The sequence below is a fragment of the Oxyura jamaicensis genome, chromosome 5, assembly GCF_011077185.1.
Source record: "Oxyura jamaicensis isolate SHBP4307 breed ruddy duck chromosome 5, BPBGC_Ojam_1.0, whole genome shotgun sequence".
NCBI lineage: Eukaryota > Metazoa > Chordata > Aves > Anseriformes > Anatidae > Oxyura > Oxyura jamaicensis.
The window spans coordinates 21,845,275-21,863,380 of record NC_048897.1 but is presented as its reverse complement, the minus strand read 5'-3'; the positions used below and the strand labels follow the sequence as shown (position 1 = coordinate 21,863,380).

The 18,106-nt window shown below is 44.6% G+C and overlaps 1 protein-coding gene across 2 annotated transcripts in view; it reads left to right on the top strand.

Moving 5' to 3' along the window:
• Positions 1 to 18,106, top strand: part of TYRO3 (TYRO3 protein tyrosine kinase) — a 40,584-nt gene that overhangs the window by 10,659 nt on the left and 11,819 nt on the right. For both annotated transcript variants that reach the window (XM_035327239.1, XM_035327240.1), the window contains exons 5-12: positions 2,565 to 2,651; positions 6,771 to 6,886; positions 9,365 to 9,542; positions 10,019 to 10,161; positions 11,427 to 11,571; positions 15,587 to 15,716; positions 15,900 to 16,000; positions 16,878 to 16,973. In XM_035327239.1, the coding sequence (XP_035183130.1) occupies positions 2,565 to 2,651; positions 6,771 to 6,886; positions 9,365 to 9,542; positions 10,019 to 10,161; positions 11,427 to 11,571; positions 15,587 to 15,716; positions 15,900 to 16,000; positions 16,878 to 16,973 (996 nt within the window). The remainder of the gene's footprint in view (positions 1 to 2,564; positions 2,652 to 6,770; positions 6,887 to 9,364; positions 9,543 to 10,018; positions 10,162 to 11,426; positions 11,572 to 15,586; positions 15,717 to 15,899; positions 16,001 to 16,877; positions 16,974 to 18,106) is intronic.

Here is an 18,106-nt window from a genome sequence, read left to right as displayed (position 1 = left end):
CTGACCACCTCATGTAATTGTTTGATGCTTTTAGGCCGTTTGTATTGGTGCTAAAGTGGGCTGGTTGATATCCACAGAGACTGAAATTTGCCCCAGAGTGGGTGCTAGCATGTGATGGTAAGACTGCCTTCCCCCCCTGCATCAGCTGGAGACCTCAGGAGGCAGTAGGGATTTGGGCCTCTCAGCCTGCTTTCAGGGGAGGATGACATACACCTACCAGGACCTGACTGTAGCTATTCCTGTTGTTACCTTGTAAAGGTAACTTAATTCTAGTTACTTCTCCAACAGCTTTGTGATATTTCTTCTCTATGCTGCTGTTATTCTCAGCAGCTGTGAGTCAAACTTGAACTAGCTGGGTTTTACGACTCAGATTCATCTCTGGGGCCTCTTCCTCAGTGTTAATACAGTTACACCCAGGGGGAGTTTCTTTCTGTAAATCTCTGGCCATCCTTCAAGCTATCCAATTCTATTAAGCCTTCCCTTTAAACCTAATTTGTATGTAAATCAAAACTTGGTTTGTGATTTGCGATGGTTTTATCATCTGCTCCTTCTCTTACATAGCCACTGGGTGCTGTTCAAAGCTGGAAATGAAAACTGCTCCCTTATGATAGAATCTGCCAGTTGAAATGAAAACTGAAAAGGCGGATAATGGAGAGGGGAAAGATGATAACGAGAAAAAGTCTCCCTCCCTTCCCTGAGCTCATCCCACGGTGCCTCACAAAACTTTTGTAATTGTAGAGCAGTGATGTGGGGGCCTGAAGAAGGGCAGCTGTTCCTAGGGACTCTCCAAATAGACTACTATTATATATGTTCCTCACCAGCACCTTTGTTTGTCCTTTTCTCTCCCACTCCAAATAGTTGGGAGCCCTTGCTGGTTAGGGATAATACTGTTCTGAGAATTAAGCTGGGTTGTGTGCAGCTGTTTGTTAGTGACAAGAGGACCTGTGCCTCTCTTCTACATGGCTTCAGCAGATGCTGAGGGAGCTGAGATGTCCAACCCTGTCATGTAGAAGAGTGCTTAGCTATAATGCACTCAGGTGCTGGCATTTCATTTTATTTAATCAGGGGGAAGAACACAAAATTAATAGTTTTCTAGCATGGAAACTCATTTCTGGATAACTCTTTGGGATATTGGGTGTAGGTAGGTGGGATATTGGGTGGGATATTGGGTGTGGGTATCCACTCCTTGGGTGGATCTTGTCTTTGCAATAGAGAACATGTAGGAGAACACAAGCTGCTTGGTCAGATTGCCAAGACATGTCAAAAATATTGTTGGTCAGGCATTGCTAGCTAAAGAAAGTATCAAATCCTGAAGAAAATGATAAAGTTGTAACCAGAAAGCAAACCTTTGTTCAGCGATCAGTCAGTTTGGTAAAAGGGCTATTGTGTTTGGAAAGCAGTGTTGACAATGGTGCTGGAAAGCAAGTGGGTCTTGGTCTGTGGTGTACATTGCGTTTTCCTCAGGGCAGGACTGTGTTTGCTTCTGTCTTTCGGCAGTGCCTCATGCATCAGGCGCTCCTCTGCTCTGCTGCCCACTGTCAGCATTTTCCTCTGGTTCACTGGGGGGAGTGGATGGAACCAAACGTTTTACTCTTTCGTTTTATGGCAGTCCCTCCTCTCCTTCAGTACACCTTCTTTGCAGTGCTGTCAATTGCAGGCTCTTGGAAGATGAATTGAAAGGCAACGATGGACACTGTGCAAGCTGCTTCGTGCAGTTCTGAGAGACCTTTTGCCTCCTAAACTGCATGCCCATAGTGGGCCAACCCTTAACTTTTATCAGATAGATAGATCCCTATAAGGCAACGAAGCAAAAGTGGATGCTGGCCACAGGCAGCTTTGCAAATGTGTCCCAGTCATGATTAATTAACAGTGCCAATATGCACCTTGGAGCAGCTGGGCATCAGTATGATGCCATGTTCAGGCCCTTCAGATGGACAGATGTTCTCAAAAGTGAGGGTGCACAACCATCCCTTGTATTGAGTCACCCCTGGAGAGTGCCTCAGTGTAGGTGCAGTAGCATTTTGCTTTCATTTCCTTTCCTTGTCTTCAAAAGTTGGATGAAAGACAAGGGACAGGTGGGCATTAGCTCAAAGCCTGCAGCATTTGGTTGGAAGCCTATTTGGGCTCCCAGCCCAGTTAGCAGGTGGCTGTGCTTCAGGTTGCAGAGGTGCTCAGGTGGCAAGCTGAGCTCCGGGGTGCTGATGGGTTATACTGACCTGTGGCTCTGCATGGTCCTTGCTCCTAGGAAGCTCACCAGCATGTGAGAAAGGGACATCTCCGAACTGAGTGCTGTGATCTGCTGTTCTGCCAGGTTCATCCTTCTTTTTCAGTGCTTTCTGAAGCTCCAAGGGAAGCTCTTCTACATTGCCACACACTCTCCATTAGAAATGTGGTTGGCACATTAATTACATTGAAATCCACGTGCCTTTGATTGGCACCCAGCTCAGCCCTCCAACTGCCTGTGCAGCATGAGCTGGATGTCACGCAATTGAAATTCTGCCGACGGTTGGAGCTGGATTATATAGCTGTTTGTGTTTCCTTTCCTTTTCTTGGCCAACCTCCAGGTATTAATCAAAGCACAGTGTTCTCCTGCGAAGCTCACAACGTAAAGGGATTGTCTTCATCTCGGACAGCCACTGTTCAAATTAAAGGTGAGAGAATGGGCACGGGAGATGGGTTTGCTCTGTGGGGAGGGAAGGGAGGGCTCCCTAATGCAAGGGGCTGTCTCAAAGCTGCCGGCAAGCAGCACTGGCTGGAGCTGCCAGCAGCTGAAATAATGCTTTGTGCTCTTCTGGCAACTCCTGCTTGCTGTGCGGGGCCGTATCACAGGCTGCTGGAAATAAAACGCATCTGATACAGGAATGGAAACATGATGTCAAATAGCAGTATCTCCTTGAAATGTAGAGAGTTGGAGCAGTCAAATTGTTCGTGGGAGATGTAGCTGGATATCATCTAAACCAAAGCTGGGGAAATCTTTCCTCCTTGGAGATAGATGGGTCTTGTTAGAGCTAAAGAGGCCATTATTTCTGCTCGCTTCTGTTGGCGTCACATTAGATGCTGAAAAAAGGAAAGGAAGGCAATCACTAGTGGCCACTAAAACCTACTCATCCACACTGTTCTTTATGGATTTTATTTTTTTGTTCTTTCCCCTTTAGAAACTTGTTCAAAACAAATAATCCCTAGCCCTTGCATGGGCAGCTGCCGTTTGGAGTCCCTAAGCTGCTGCCACCTTTCCTCTGTGCATCCAGGTGACTGAAACAGGGTGGTAATCGGAGCAGTCAGCTCTTCCCCTCCTCTTCATGTTGGGATGCTTCTGCATTTGAATTTTTAGTCGTGCTTTAACACCCATTAAATGATATAATTATCAGTTCCAGGAGAGAGACATGTCACAAAAATAATTTGTTCCAAGCAGTACCTTATTGCTCAGCCTGTATAAGAGCAAACGTTTACGTCTATATCAAATTCAGAATTGTATTAGCTAGTATGCAATAAGGTATAGCTTCAAACCCAGCTGTAGATCTACCATTCCTACGGTGTGTTTTTCTTCAGGACAAATGTTGTGGTTACTGCTATGCCAAGAATGCAGTGTGCTGGACTAGTAAGATTTACAACTTAATTTAAAAACATTTGGAGTTGTTGCCTTAAAGGCTTGTCTACGCAGGGGAATTAGTTATTGTGGAATATATCTTGTGTGGATATTTTTATCCTGGGATAGAGTTTAGTTCGCAAAGCTATTAAGCTTTAAAAATTGCATAAAGCCATAATTTGAGATAATGTTTGGCATGAACAAGATTTTTTCTTTCTTTTTTGATGTTAACACATTTTTAATCATTAATAAGATGATGGGATAAAGGCCTCACAAATCTCATACTTCCCAGCAATTATATTTTGCCAAAAGTCCTCCAAATGCTTCAGGGGCAATCAGGGCTAATGAATCTCTACAACCTATCTGTGAAGGACATTCCACCAGCATACGCCTATGTGTGCGCGCACACTTTTGAGCTGAGGAAAGTGAATTTAAGTGATTTGGCAGATGTTACACCAGTATGTGATATCTCCTGTAGATACAAAAACAGGTTTTAAATGTCGAGTCCAGAGCGGTAATCCTGTTGGTTCTAACTGTAATACCTCAAAGATATGTTTAAAAGGTAGTTATAAACATAGGGAAGTGATGAGGCTCTTTTAAATAGAAAAAAAAAAAAAGGGAAAAAAAAAAAAAAAGGAAAAAAAAAAGCCTTTAAGATCCATTACAACCTTTGTCAAAGTTCAGGCAAAGCTTCCCAATAAGAACATCAGCAGGAACAGGAGCAGACCGTGACAATGTTCATTTAGTCCTTGATCCTAGAGACGTGGAATTGAATGAAATGACTCCTGGGAGCAGTTGTCTGTACGTGCGTGGTCAGTGCCTTCCTCTCTTGCACAGATCCATCTGCTAATGAGGAGACTAAAGTCTTTCTACAATTTATTAAACAATTTGTTTCTTCAGTGTTTTCAGAGGCAAATATTTTTGCTAGGACATTTACAAACTGTTAGCATTTCTTCTTCTCTGCTGCTGTTGTTGTTCATTATCAATTCTCTGTAGTGCCCACAATGTGCTGGGTGTACTCCAAGCAGAAAATTACTGTTATTGTAGCCCACAGTCCCCAGCGGTGTACAAAGCCCCATTGTTCCAGGCACTCTGCAAACACAGAGGAAGTTAACTCACGTTGTCTTAACGCTTAAGCTGCTGTTTTCAGACTGGCTTTGCTCTCCTTCGTGGGTGCAGCTGAGACTCTGCGGGTCACATCCTGTGTTTCACAGCAGCAGAAACCACAGCCACTCTGTTTTCTTCCAGCATGTGATGGGGAAGTGCATCCATCCCTCCTGCCTATTGCAGAAATAGGGCAAGGTGCTAGCCTCTTCCATGGCTGTCTCCATCGCTGCATGGATGTCTTAGCAGCTGATTATTCTCACCGATCTGATAGCCCATGCTTCCTTTGGGTACACAATCCCGTGTTGGAAATAACTTTGCTGAACCCAGAAGTTATGGGAAAGTTAGCTAAATAAAGACTTCAGGGCAATGTTTTGGTGATATCCAAGCAAGCAAAAAACAGCCTTCTTTTCTCCTCAAAGAGCTTATGAACCTGAATATCCAAGAGCAAAAGGGAAAGAAACCAAGACATGGAAGAATCTAAGGTAACTCACAAAGAACTCATTGCCCATCTTGTGTCCCAGCCCCGTGCTCTGCCACCCCACATGTGCGTGCACACCCACGTGTGCATTCTTCTTATGTGGGTGGCAGCCTCCTGCCCTTGGATCCTAGTAACTGGACAGCAAAGGCTTTATAGGGTTAATCTGTGGCATCATCCATTCCCTGCCCCATCCTCTCCTCAAGGCCCTTTGGAGGCCTGGGAGTGGGCTTGGATCTAAGCATTTCTCCTGCGAGGTGGCCCCACGTGGAGGAGATGCTGAGGCTGTTCTCAGCGTGGTGAGAGATGGAAGAGCTCTCTGGCAGAGTAGGAGCTGCAGCTGGAGGAGTCCTGGTCTGCAATTACTTTTCCACTTCTCCTTTTCACTGAATATAGCCCAGGAGAGGTGGAAAATTTGGCCTTTATGTAGAACCTTGTCCTGAGTCCCCTTGGGATTTTGAAAGAGGACTCCTGAAGGTACAATGTGTTGAGGAGCAATAGAAAAGAATTTCTCAATACAGCAGCTATGATTTTAAGAGAGGCTCGAAAGGTCGGAGGAGAGGTGGGTGTCTATGAAACTGGTAGTTTTTCAGGAGTGAGATGCTTAAATTAAAACAGACTCAGGAGTGAAAAAGAGATGATGAGGAATATATCAGGAAGAATATGAAGTAACTATGTGAAATTGCACTGGGAGAAAAAGAGAAGGCAAATGGAAGTATTGAGCATTATAAAAGGGAGCTGATGAGCTTTTGTTGATGCAAGGAAATCCTAGAGGCCCCTGCACTGATGGAGGTGTCTGGTCAGAGCGAGCAGAAGAGCTGTGCTCTGGTGCTGCTGTGTGATGGTAGGGAGCACAAACATCTGATTAAATGCCTGTCTGAGAACCCTGATTTTGTTCCTGGCTCAGCCATTAATTGGTAGTGTGGTGCCAGCCACATGATACGCACTCCCTTTGCCTCGAAGTGGCTCTCTGTCAAACAGAGTGCCTTTGAGTTTATTATCTCTGAGGCTGGAGGAGCATGGTTCTCCATCCAGGCCCTGTCCCTGGGCGCAGCAGGAGGGTCAGTGGCAGGCACCTGGAGTGGCACTGTCATGGCACCAAGCCGGCTGCTGCAACCCCGACTGTGGGGTATTGGGGTCATGCAGCAACACACCCTTCTGCTGGTGCTGGCAGAGCTGGTTTGGGGCTGGACTGAGAACTGGGGGAGGGATTTTCAAGGCCTGATTTGGTTCACAATGCAAGTCCACAGGCAGTTGTGTAATCAGGGCTGGGTCATGCTTTGCAATAGAGGGGGCAGGGAGGGGGGCCGCATAGTGCAGGTGTGAGCATCACCCACTGGTGCTGCTATCCAAGAGGTCAACTGCTGCTTCTGTGCATGGAGCAAGCATGCTGGACTCTTAAAGAATGGATGAGAATAGCCTGTTCAATGCTAAGAAAATAGTTTCATTCACAACAGTCAGCGATGCTCTAAAGATGTGATATTGTACCATTTCTGCCAGCAATTTCATTGCATAATTTCTAGCCTCAAGCCTCTGCGCATTTCCATGTGAATACCTGCTCAGTTCTGTGTATGCTGAAAAGTGCCTTTGTTTCCTTCACAGCCATGCCTCTCCCGCCTCTCAATGTGACTGTGAGCCAAGTCACCAGCAGCAACGCCAGCGTGGTCTGGGTGCCGGGGTTTGATGGCCGTGCTCCTCTCCACTCTTGCACTCTTCAGGTACGGCCTCTCTGCGCTGTCCCCTCTGAGTTTTGTCCCCTGCCCTGCGTGAAGGGTGGGGCTCCTTGGAGCCACCTCCCCGAGGAGCTTGCAGGGCATGGGATGGTACAGGAAAAGAGGGAGATGAGGGAGGCAGGTGACAGGTTGGGCATTTTTAGACAAAGCTCGGCATGTTTTAGAGTAATATTAAGCACTACCTCTTATTCTTGATTAGCCTTCTGTTGTCAAAGACAGCTTCTGTCAAGGAAATCAAGGGTGCTGTTATCGGTGAGCTCCAGCTGGTGCTGAGTGCTCGAGACCCTTTTAAAGTGGGACCAGACCTTTTAGCTTCATGGAAATAATGGTACGAGTCTAACTTTGGGCAAAGTTAGTTAGGCACATAACTGTAAAATCAAACAGTAAGTGGTGGTTTCTCGAGCAAGTGTGCAAACACAGCTAGGCATGTTCCCTGTGGGTTTATCTGTCAGTATAAAGGGTGGGCCCCTTTGCTTTCCCCACCTGACTGCAGCAGTAATATGAGCCGGAAAGGAATTTCTGTGGGGTGTTGCCAACTATGTAGAGGAGGAAGGATTTACAAACACAAGGTATGCTGGAAGCAGCCTGGCTAATTTCCTTACAGTCAGTCTTCTTTTATTTGGGGAGGTGGAGAGGAAACCAGAGATTTCGTGCTCTGATGTTAAGCAAAAGAAACCATCGTTCTGATTTAACTCCCTGGCAGAAAGAATGCTTGAATATCGCTGGCCCCAGTCTCTGTTTTTTGTTGCTGCTTCTGTTCTTGTTCACAGCTGAAAATGGCTTTCTTCCTCTGTTTTACAATGCTGAGCGAGCTCCAATTGGAACAGCCTATTCCCTCTGGTTTGCATGCTCATCAGCTTCAGCAGTGCTAATCACCCCGGGTTTTGAGTTCCTCCTTGCACTTTTGGCAGGGGTGTGAGGGGACAAGGACATATGGAAAAGAGGCTGAATCAGAGCAGCTTGGTTTCTGTCCACTCAGCAGTCTCTCGCCCTCCTCTAAGCCTTGCAGACTTTTCCTGTTCTTCTGAGGACAAAGTCGCTGCATCTGGATCTGGGAGCAGGTTAACTTGGCGGTCATTGTCTGCTGACAGAAAGCTGCCTTCCCTCTAGGGGTTTTCAGGGGCAGAAATGCCACTGTTCATCTTCCCTCCCTCTCCAATGGCTCTGATTTTGTGAGAGCCGCTGACCCACATTTCCATGTGAAAATGCACGCGCTCCTGGCTCCCAGTGAGGGAGCAATTGTCCTTCTGCTGGGAACCTTGTGGAGAGGGGAGAGGGCAGGGGGCCAAGACTTGGCCCTGGTTTTCTGGCACTCTGACATTGCAACGGGTGCCCTGAGAGCACCCTGCTCAGACAGGCAGATTGCTTCTGCGAGGGATGTGGCAGGAAACTGACGTACTCACACTGTTAACATGATCTATGCTCCAGGGAATAAAGGGGGCAGATGCAAGACCCCCTGCTCTTCCGACTAGGAACAGAAACACATCATCAGCATGACAGGGTTTTGCACAAAGGTCTGATTGTTTTTTCCATGCTTTGGAGGACACTGATAATGACAACAATATGCTTTTCTGTTAAGGAAACTTGAGAACCATTCTTCTTATCAGCCAAATAAAGCAGTGGGCCAAAAGTATGTTCAGAAATAAGTGGAAGGGCAGAGAGGAAAAACTGCTATAATCTTAGAGAATGAAAAGTCCCAATGAGTGTTTTGCTTTTGTCAGTATATCTTGCTTTTACTCCTAGCTTTGCTGTTTTGTATGCACTTGAGAAGACAGGCTGAGCCCAGGAGCTGTGCAGAGATTTCTGCTATTGTCAGTACAAAAGCAAGTGGGAGCATCGAACCTATCGGTGCATTAAAAGCACACAGTGTTATCAGATTTAAATTAACATCCATGTTGCGTAGAAGTTCTGGGCTTGGGGGAGGGGGGGAAGAGAAGGGTTGCAGGAGTGATAAAACTCATTATTTGATTTGAAACAGTTCAGCTGAACCAAGCCACCAGTGTCTGACATGTCTCTAATCCACAGCAAGACTGAAAATCTACAGAGTTCTGAAAAAGGAGTTGAGGAAGAAGTGACACAAGGCAACAGGGAAGTTGATTACCAATTTTCATTGCCCAAACTTAGACAAGGCTCAGAAGCAAGCTGCTAGCACTCAAAGCAACAAGCACATTTAGTTTTCTCTAAAGGAAATAAAATTCTGTGGTTGATTATTATTGATTATTATTTAACCTACGTAAGGAAATGTTTTAAAATGGGGAACTGAATTTTCAGCTGGTGGAAAAATACTATACTGCTACAGTTAAGAGTGATGTTACTTAGCCAAATAAAGGCATGGCTCATGATTCTTATTTGACAGCTCCCTTTCCAGTATTTTGAATGTTACTGATACCATATCTGTATCCCTATGGAACTGTTTTTCACATGCTTATGGTAACAGTCTGCTCTGTTTCATGCTTGGCACAGGTAGCTGAGTCACCAGATGGCCAGGAGGTCTCCACTGAAGTTGCCCCCGTGCCTCCCTTTGCCTACGGTGTGCAAGGCCTGAAGCACTCCACCAACTACAGCGTTCGTGTGCAGTGCAGCAATGAGATGGGCAGCTCTCCTTTCACAGACAGGGTTTACTTCCAGACCCTGGAGCTTGGTAAGCAAATAGCAGCCAAGTTCTGAAGATAGTTCTCAAACTGAAAAGAGGATAAACTTGACCAAAGTCCTTGCTAATTCCAAAATGCAGGACAGGTTATGCTGTCAGATTTCTTTTCTGCTCAAAGAGTCTCCTAACCTAAAATAGTAATACATGGTCAAATGTGTTTAACAGCTATGATATGTGAGAAAAAAAGTTGATCCAGCCACAGGGCTCCTGCATGCTGGGCTTATGTCCCACTGGCTTCCTGAGGTCCTTGGGGTTTCAGAGAAAAACAAGAGACAGTGACCAACCTTTTCTTTTCCACTTGAAGCCACCATAGTGCTTGGTGGCTTGCAGAAATGGTTTCTCTCCTCACGCTCTCTCTTCTGACTGATCTCAGGAAAGAGGGTGAGCCTGTCTTGTCAGAGATTTTTTCAGTGTAGATAGTGCCCGAATTTCCTGCACAGTGACTGTATTCTCTCCTCTGCCTTCAGCTCCAAGCAGCACCCCACAAAATATCCATGTTATCCAAAGAGATCCTGGTTTGGTTTTGGAGTGGGAAGGTGTGGCTCCAGATGTGCTAAAAGAAAATGTCCTGGGATACAGGCTGGAGTGGATTCAGGATAACATCACTCAGGTAACAGATCCAGAGGGGAGCTAAGCCGTTGGTCACAGAGTTGGAGAATGGTCAGATTGCATTTTCTGGGCGCTAGGGTGCTTCATCCCTTATCCAGACCGGGAGAACGGTTTGCTGGCATTGCTTTTCTATAAACAGATCTATTTTGATTTGTAGCAATTGATGATAACACCTCAATATTTGTGACCTGTTAGTGCAAAATTCCTTTGCTTGAATGCTTGTATGTACACAGATTACTTCCCTGCTGCTCCTTGTAGAACAAGAACAACTGTGAGGGGATTTGGTTCATCCCTGCCTCTTCCTAGTTCTGTCCCAAAAGCAGCTCAGACAGTGCAGGATCTCTCTCCTGTGACTGGACTTGGTTTTTCAAATCCTAGCAGCAAAGGTGTACTTAACAAGTGGATGAGTTATACTGTAAATTACAAAAAGAAGGCTGCAGTTTCATTTACAATGTCTAGAGAGTTGAAAGGACCCTGTCGGGGTAGAAGGCCTTTCATTTGATTCTCAGAGTTGACCTTTCCCAGGTATCTGCCTTTGAAGTTCACAGCATTTCTTACGGTTTCTTGTTTCTTAATATGCATTTCACCAGCATCACTAATGATGAGTAAGCCTGTAATAACAGAGAGCTAGAGGGAAAAGAGACTTATTTCCTTTTTTATGATCCATTTCATACTAGGTCAGTGTCACTGACTTTCTAAGTAGTAATATTGTGAATTCCCTTTTAATTTACATTGTATAAGCAGTGGCAGCCAAGTCTTTATGTCTTTACTGCAAACGATGTGTAAGAAGATCCCCAAAATTGCTGCAAATATGTTGGCCTTGTCTTCCTAAGTGAAAACTGGCCATGAAATTTAGTTGCAATTTGGGATTTGGTTAACAAGTCAAACCAGACAAGACTCCTCCTTTGAATTAAAATTGTCAGATGCTTTGCAGCGTGATAGTGCATCTTTGTGTCTAAAACAGATGAAAGAATTTTGTCTTTTAACAGGAGAAAATAACATTTCTATGGCAACTTTCATAGAAGAGAATCATTAGACCTGCTGTCTTTCTTACATCCTGGGAAGCTGTTAGCAATTTTTGAGAAGAGAAACCCAAGATGATACCCCAAGTTAGAGGCAAACCTGAGACTAGAACAGAGGAATGACAGCTCACAACCCTTGTTGTACATTGGTGCTGCACAGCAATGATTTCTTTTAAAGGTGACATTTTAGATGTTTTAGCTCCCTTTTCAGGCAGCTTACAGCTCATTACTGTTTGCTTTCAAGGGAGAGATGATCGTGCAGGACACAAAAGCGAACCTCACAACGTGGAACCCTCTCAAAGACCTGATCATCAGGGTGTGTGTGCTGAACTCTGCCGGCTGTGGGCCATGGAGTGACTTCTTCCTGCTCGAAGCCCAGGAAGTCATGGGTGAGTGTTCTCTGCACCCCTTTGCGTGGGAGGAGATAAGTGGTTGGGACTGCTGTGACCTCTCTGACACCTGTCCTTTTGGTGCTAATGGCTGGCTGAGCCACGTGACTTTGTACCACAGCACATTTTGTCAAGCAGAATGGAAATTAAATAACGTTTTAAGAATGGGTATAAAAAAATGTCTTCTGGCTACTGCTCTGTCTCTTTTACAGACAGGGCATGGGGAGTCACAATAGCAGAGGTGCAAGTCTCTTTGATTTAATTTGAGGCCATTCCAGACTTATTTAAGTTGAGCCTGAATTAAACTATGGCTGCATAGCTTTTTTTGTGGCAACTTTACTGAATGTGTTTACATGAAACCCACATGGCACTTACCATGGGAAGTCTGAACTACTGATAAAAGAGGGAGGTAATGGTATGGCAGCCACACTGTACAGCCTGGGCCCTGTGGAAAGGGTGTGTTGGGAGCAAAGAGCATGCAAGTGCAGAGTGCGTTCCTAGTGGTAAAGGGCAGGATGGCTCATCAGTGCTGATTTGCTTGTCACTTGCATTTTGCAGTGAGTAAGAAATAGGAGTCAGGCTATGGAGAAGGACAGGACAGCGTACAGGGGAGACACATTGTGTTCTGTTTCCAGCTCCTGTTGCAGGCCAAGACATCAGTCTATAATCTCTGGTGCTAACCCACTTGCTGCTGCTTTCTTCCCAACCCATGTGTCTTCTGGGCAACCACATGGATGTGGATCCCTCTGGGCTGAGGAATGGCAGGGGTAACTGGAGTGGGGCTCCTAGGCAGGCAAGAGCTGAGGGAACGGGACAGAGTAGCCTTGCTACTCTAGTAGTAGCTACTCTGCTCCTAGTAGTAGGGAGGAGAACGGCAGCCCTACTTGCAGCAGTGTGTCTGATGCTGGCTTTAATATGCAGGTTACTCGGAAAGGCCCCTTGGCAGCCTGGTTTTCATGATGAAAGCAGTACTCAAGGGTGTGTGTGAACACAATCACTGTGGAATTAACCCCCTTGAATTATTTAAAGCAGAATGAATGGGTGCAGAGGTCCAGGGCTGGCTCTACTAGAGGCTCCATCAGTGTGTTTCTTCTGCTGGTGTCTTCTGTGGCAGCCAAATACAGAGAATAGTACCTGAAAGGACTAGAAAATCCCTCCAGAAAATGGCCAGCACTGGCAAGAAACCCCAGGGAACATATAGAATTTGCATTTTACATGGAGCTGAAATGGGACAATCCTGAAAGCACAAAATGTTTGCTTGTTTTTGTTTACCAAACCACTTCAAAAAAAAAGTAGCGTCAGGAGTGGTGCGTGTTTTGGCCAAGTGCTGTCTGAAAACACATAATTTGCTCACAAGCATAACAGCCTGGAAATAAAGGTTCACTGTGGAAAAGCTGACAGGCCTTAAACGGCAGAGCTGCAGAAAGACTGCAGTTTTGTTTCAGGCCTGGTAGAAAATATAAGTTGCTTCCTTTCCTAAAATAGCAAGCCTGGCACTGGTTGCTTTCTGTGAGAAATGCCAGGGGTGGTTTCTGACCAGCTCCCAGTGCGGCAGTAGGGATGACTAAGCTTGTATAAACTTTAAGGCGTATTTGTCATCGCAGCGAGCTAGTAGGAGCTCCACCCTGCCTATGCAGAGATCTTGTACACTATTAACAAAGGTTGTTTTAATATGTTCAGAAGCATCCTCTGTAGAAACCTGTTTCACTGCAGAGAGGAATAGGGTGGTCTAATAGCGTTTTTTCCCTCTGTAATCTTTATGATGATAGGCAGGAGAGATCTCCTGGATTGTTTTTTGTACACCTTTGCAATAAAAGACGTACTACAGAAATAAAAAGCATTCTCATCATGAAAGAGCTCCTAAACACTCGTTTAAGCTCATCTGGCAATACCATCTTCTGTCTGCCTTGTGCGGTTGTAAGGCATATGCTGCTTGGAAGAGGGGAGAGCAGGAGCTTTGAGAGCGGCAGAGCTGGGGGAGGAGAGGCAGCTTGATCTTCTCTTGGGCTGCAGCCATCCTCCTTAGCTCAGTGGCAAGAGTGGGAAGCCAAGATCTGTGGGGCAGAGCAGGAGAAACAGTGAATTTCAACTCTCGTCTCTTTCTGACATGTTTGCTATAAACTGTGGGATAGGCTCCTGACTCCTGGCAGTTCAGAAACAAGGAGAGTCGCTTTGTATTTTGTTTTCACCTGTCTTCCTTTTGGAGAAACCCCCCTTAAAGTGACCTAAATCCTGCTCTCTTCCAGGCCAGACCAGGCAGAGTAGATCTCAGAACAGTCTGAGAGTGACTTGCCTCATTGTGGGTGCAAGGAAACCTTATTGTTAGCAGTCAGAGAGGACCTTTTACCTCAGTGTTGTTACCTGTTTCTCCCGATTGTGTGGCAGGAACAGCCCGAGTGATTGGCTTGGGAATTGTGGAGAGGGTTGGAGTTGCCTTGCATTGTATTTTAGTTGCAGTTCTGTTTCTGATCCCTCTCCCTCCTCATTAGCAGCTTTGAAGGCCAGGTCAAAAGGTGCAGCAAAAAAGGGGTATCATGAAACTCAGAGTCCATAAAACCTTCTGGGTGGGAAGAGAACACGAGAGTCTCTGAAGGAGATAAGGTGCTGACGAATAGGTGCTAAAGCTCCGATATTTTTTGTAAGAGGAGAATTCTCCAGAGCTCTGTTTCCTTAAGCCCTGCATGTTTATTAGGCTAACAGTGTTACCTTTAAAACTTGGATGATAAGGCTTGACAATGCAACTAGTAAACGAGCTGCAAAAGCCCTTTGCTTGCCAGGGCTCTGCCTGTAAGAATGTCTCACACCTTTTCACATACATCTGTGTGGAGGTTCATCCCAATCTCAGCCCATTATTTTAACATCTCTTTTAAAGACAGATATACTTACACTCTCATGGCATATAACATAATAGGATTATTTACACCATTTTAGATGACTCTTCCTTAGCTTCTGGTAAAGTGCAGTTAACTGTTGAAGATGAGCGAGGGAGCAAGATTAAAAGTGCTTAGGGATCTGTTACCTGTACTTATTTGTTCTTAAACAATTTGGAGACATGAGGGCTATCCTAGATTTTAATGACCCTATTCAAATTGACGTTTAATCTTCAGCAATTGTATTTGGAGAAGAAATCTCTCAGGGAATTGGATTAATTTATCTGCTGTTTGCCAAGCAATAGATAATATTCTTCTCCTCATAACCATACTGGTGCAGAATCTTCCTTCACCAGTAGCTTACTCAGATTGGCAGCATGTCCATGTCTTCTGTGGAGGAGAGTTTGTAGGCAAAAATATGCATAATCTGAAAGCAATAGAACAGCAACAGAATTGTAACCTGCATGATGGGTAACTTCTTTCTTGACTTGTAAGGAACTTTTTTTTTAAAAAAAAAAATAAAAATCTACTTCTCTTTGGCAAAGAGACATTGAGAACTCTTTGGCAAAGAGACATTGAGAAGTTAAAACCAACAAACAACACTGGGAGATTACAGCCAGTACCAAGTCCCACAAGGTGCTTCTCGTTGTGGGAGGGGAAATGTAGATGGCCTTAACCAGATTGCCACAAGGAGCTATTGTCTTTCAAAATGTTATCTGGATGGCTTTCGGGCAGTACTGTGTAGCCTGGTCAAGCCTCTGCTGGCTGCCACCAACAGGACAAAGTGAAACTTGTATGCAAAATCCTCTTAATAAGTAATGGTTTTACCATGAGACTCCAATTTAAAGTGCCCCAGATCATGATGTCATATAAAGTAGTATAATCTGGAGCATTGCCTCTTACTTTCTAAGTGCTTAAAGCTAAGAATAGGGTCTGATAACTGGATGTATTTGCACTGCCTTTGCTGCGTCAAACAGCTAGAGTAGTTGTTTATGCCACATTCCAGTGCACGATGTTACCCTGTGTAAATGAAACTCAGCAAGATGATTTTTCTGTTTAAAAACAAAAAGATTATATATCCCAGTATGGTCTGTTTACCATTGACATCCTTCTGTTTGCTGACTGGTGTTTTCTCCGTCATCTAGGTGGCCAGAGACAACCTCCTTATGGGACATCCTGGGTTCCTGTGGCATTGGGCATTCTTACAGCTCTGGTCACAGCTGTTGCCCTGGCTCTTATTCTCCTTCGAAAAAGAAGGAAGGAAACACGGTTTGGGTAAGGAAAGTTCTCCTTGTGCTGCTTAGAGACATCTTTGCTTTTTCCTCCAGTGTGGTTTTCTGACTGATTATTTTGAAAAAACATTTGTGGTTTGAGTACAATCATGCATACTGTCTATCACACTCTTCTAGCAGTGAATGGCCCATGTCATCATGGCTCTGTGTCTTTTCTGCCTTCTAGCCATGCCTTTGGCAGTGTGGTTGGCAGAGGGGATCCAGCAGTCCATTTCAGAGCTGCCAGGTCTTTCAACAGGGAGGGCCCAGAGCTCATTGAAGCAACGTGTAAGTAAAATGACCTGAATGATTCTACGTGAGAAGTTGCATTCATGCACATACTGTGCTCTGTATTTTCCCTGAAACTGATGTTTTTGGATCAATAATATGGGAAATAATATACAATGATGGCAGTCTGTGGATGATGGCAAAAGTGAAAGGCCAGAGTTGCTGTTAGCAAATCAGTTACATAGCATCATTTACTTGCCACTTAAATTCACAGTGACTGAAGCTGTATGTCTTACACTAAAATACATCACTCCTCTGCCCCAGTTTTGCTCTACAGGGACTCTTTTGACCATAATATAATGTAACAGTGAAATGAGTATGGCTTAACAATATTAGCAGTATGCTTTAACTCAGTCTTATGTAACCATGAACCAACTGATCAGTCCTGGAAGGCCAGGAACTGCTAACTTCTCAAACAGCAGATTGAGTCCCAGGAATGGCCAGAGTTCAGATGATCCATTTCTGTCTTCTGATTCAGCATGGGCACAGCTCTCTGTATCAGCTCTGAACAGCTGGGTTAGGATGATGCTCCAGCAGTCTTTGACTTTGCTCCCAAAGATTTAGAGATTTTTCCATTAGTCTAGTGAACAGAAAGTGTTGGACATTGTTACCCATTCAGCCAGGTATTGTAAGACTGGTACTGTTCTCAAAATAGTCTGTGGGCCAGTCAGACTATTGAAAATAGGTGCAGCTCCATCCATTTAATGAAGTTGGATGAGCTGGTGTCCATCCAGTGTTCCTTCTGATTGCATTCTGTATTCTCAGCTATTTACAATAGTTCCAATCAGATTGGAGATGAGATTAGAACAAGTGACTCTTGATGTTGTGACAGAACATTTAAGTACCCATGATTTGACCCTTCCTTTGCTTTTTCTAGTGGAGAGTGTGGGGATCAGTGATGAGCTGAAGACAAAACTCAAAGATGTCCTAATCCAGGAACAGCAGTTCACCTTGGGAAGGATGTTAGGCAAGGGTAAGAACCAAAACTTGAATAAGACTTTACATTAAAAGTCCACATGTGTTGCCTTTACTGCTGAGCAGGGAGAAGCAATTATAAGCAACTTGTTTTCTGTTCTTCTGCATGTAGCTGGCAATTTAAATTACACTTTGTTCCACTGGGGTAAAAGATTTCAAAAGTTTTGAGTGACTGAGGGGATATTAGTTAAGCCATACCTATAATATGGCTCTACAGAGTCACAAACTGTGCTGTATGTTCAGCTTTCCAAAGTGCTGTTGATTCACTGGGGTGTGAATTTCTTTCAGAGCCTTAAACAAAGGAATATTCATTTAAGCTTCTCTCCTTTCTCCTTACAAAGGAATGATATAAAATTCCTTCCATGCCAGCATACACTCAAATATACTAAGACAATACAGAGACAGATGATGTACCACAGACACTACAATGTCTCAAAAATACGTTGATTCAATTTGATGTACTCTCAGCATGTCAGGTGGTTTGGCTCCAGATTTTGGTTTGGGATCTTGGAGGCACATTTGGAACAGGTTCTGAATTTTGCTGGCATTTGTCCTCATTTAGGTCTGTGGGAACTCTTCTTATTGTAGGTTTCCAGCAGGATCTCCCACACAGGTGCTCTTAACATTTCTCTGAAATTTTTAGGTCAAGAGGTATGGGCAGAGTTAAGGTGGGATGCTTCTCACTAAACTTTAGGTAAAAGATTGACCCAGGAACATTGTAAAAGGATCATTTTGAATTTAGATTTCCAAAACTGCAGGCTAGTTAGTGTACTAGTTGTTGAATCATCCTACTTTTCAAGCTGAGGGCAATCTCTTAGGAATAAGTGAAAGTGTGTATTAATAAAGTGAATAACTAAGAGAGTATCATAAATCAGGGGACATAAGCAAAAGGGAGCTGAAGTGTTTGGCTTCCTTTCTCTTTATAAGACTAGTTTTATGGCATTCTCTTTAACCCTGGCCCACTGGGAGCTTTCTTCCGCTCCATCCCTCCTAGAACAAATGTGTTTCTGAAGGCTCTTTCAGAGCAGGAAGATGACCTTCCTGCAGAAGGTCAGAGGGCTGAACAATGCTAACAGTGTCAGCTCTTAGCCAGTTTCTGGGATCCTGCTTTAACCCTCCTGGGCTGTCCTC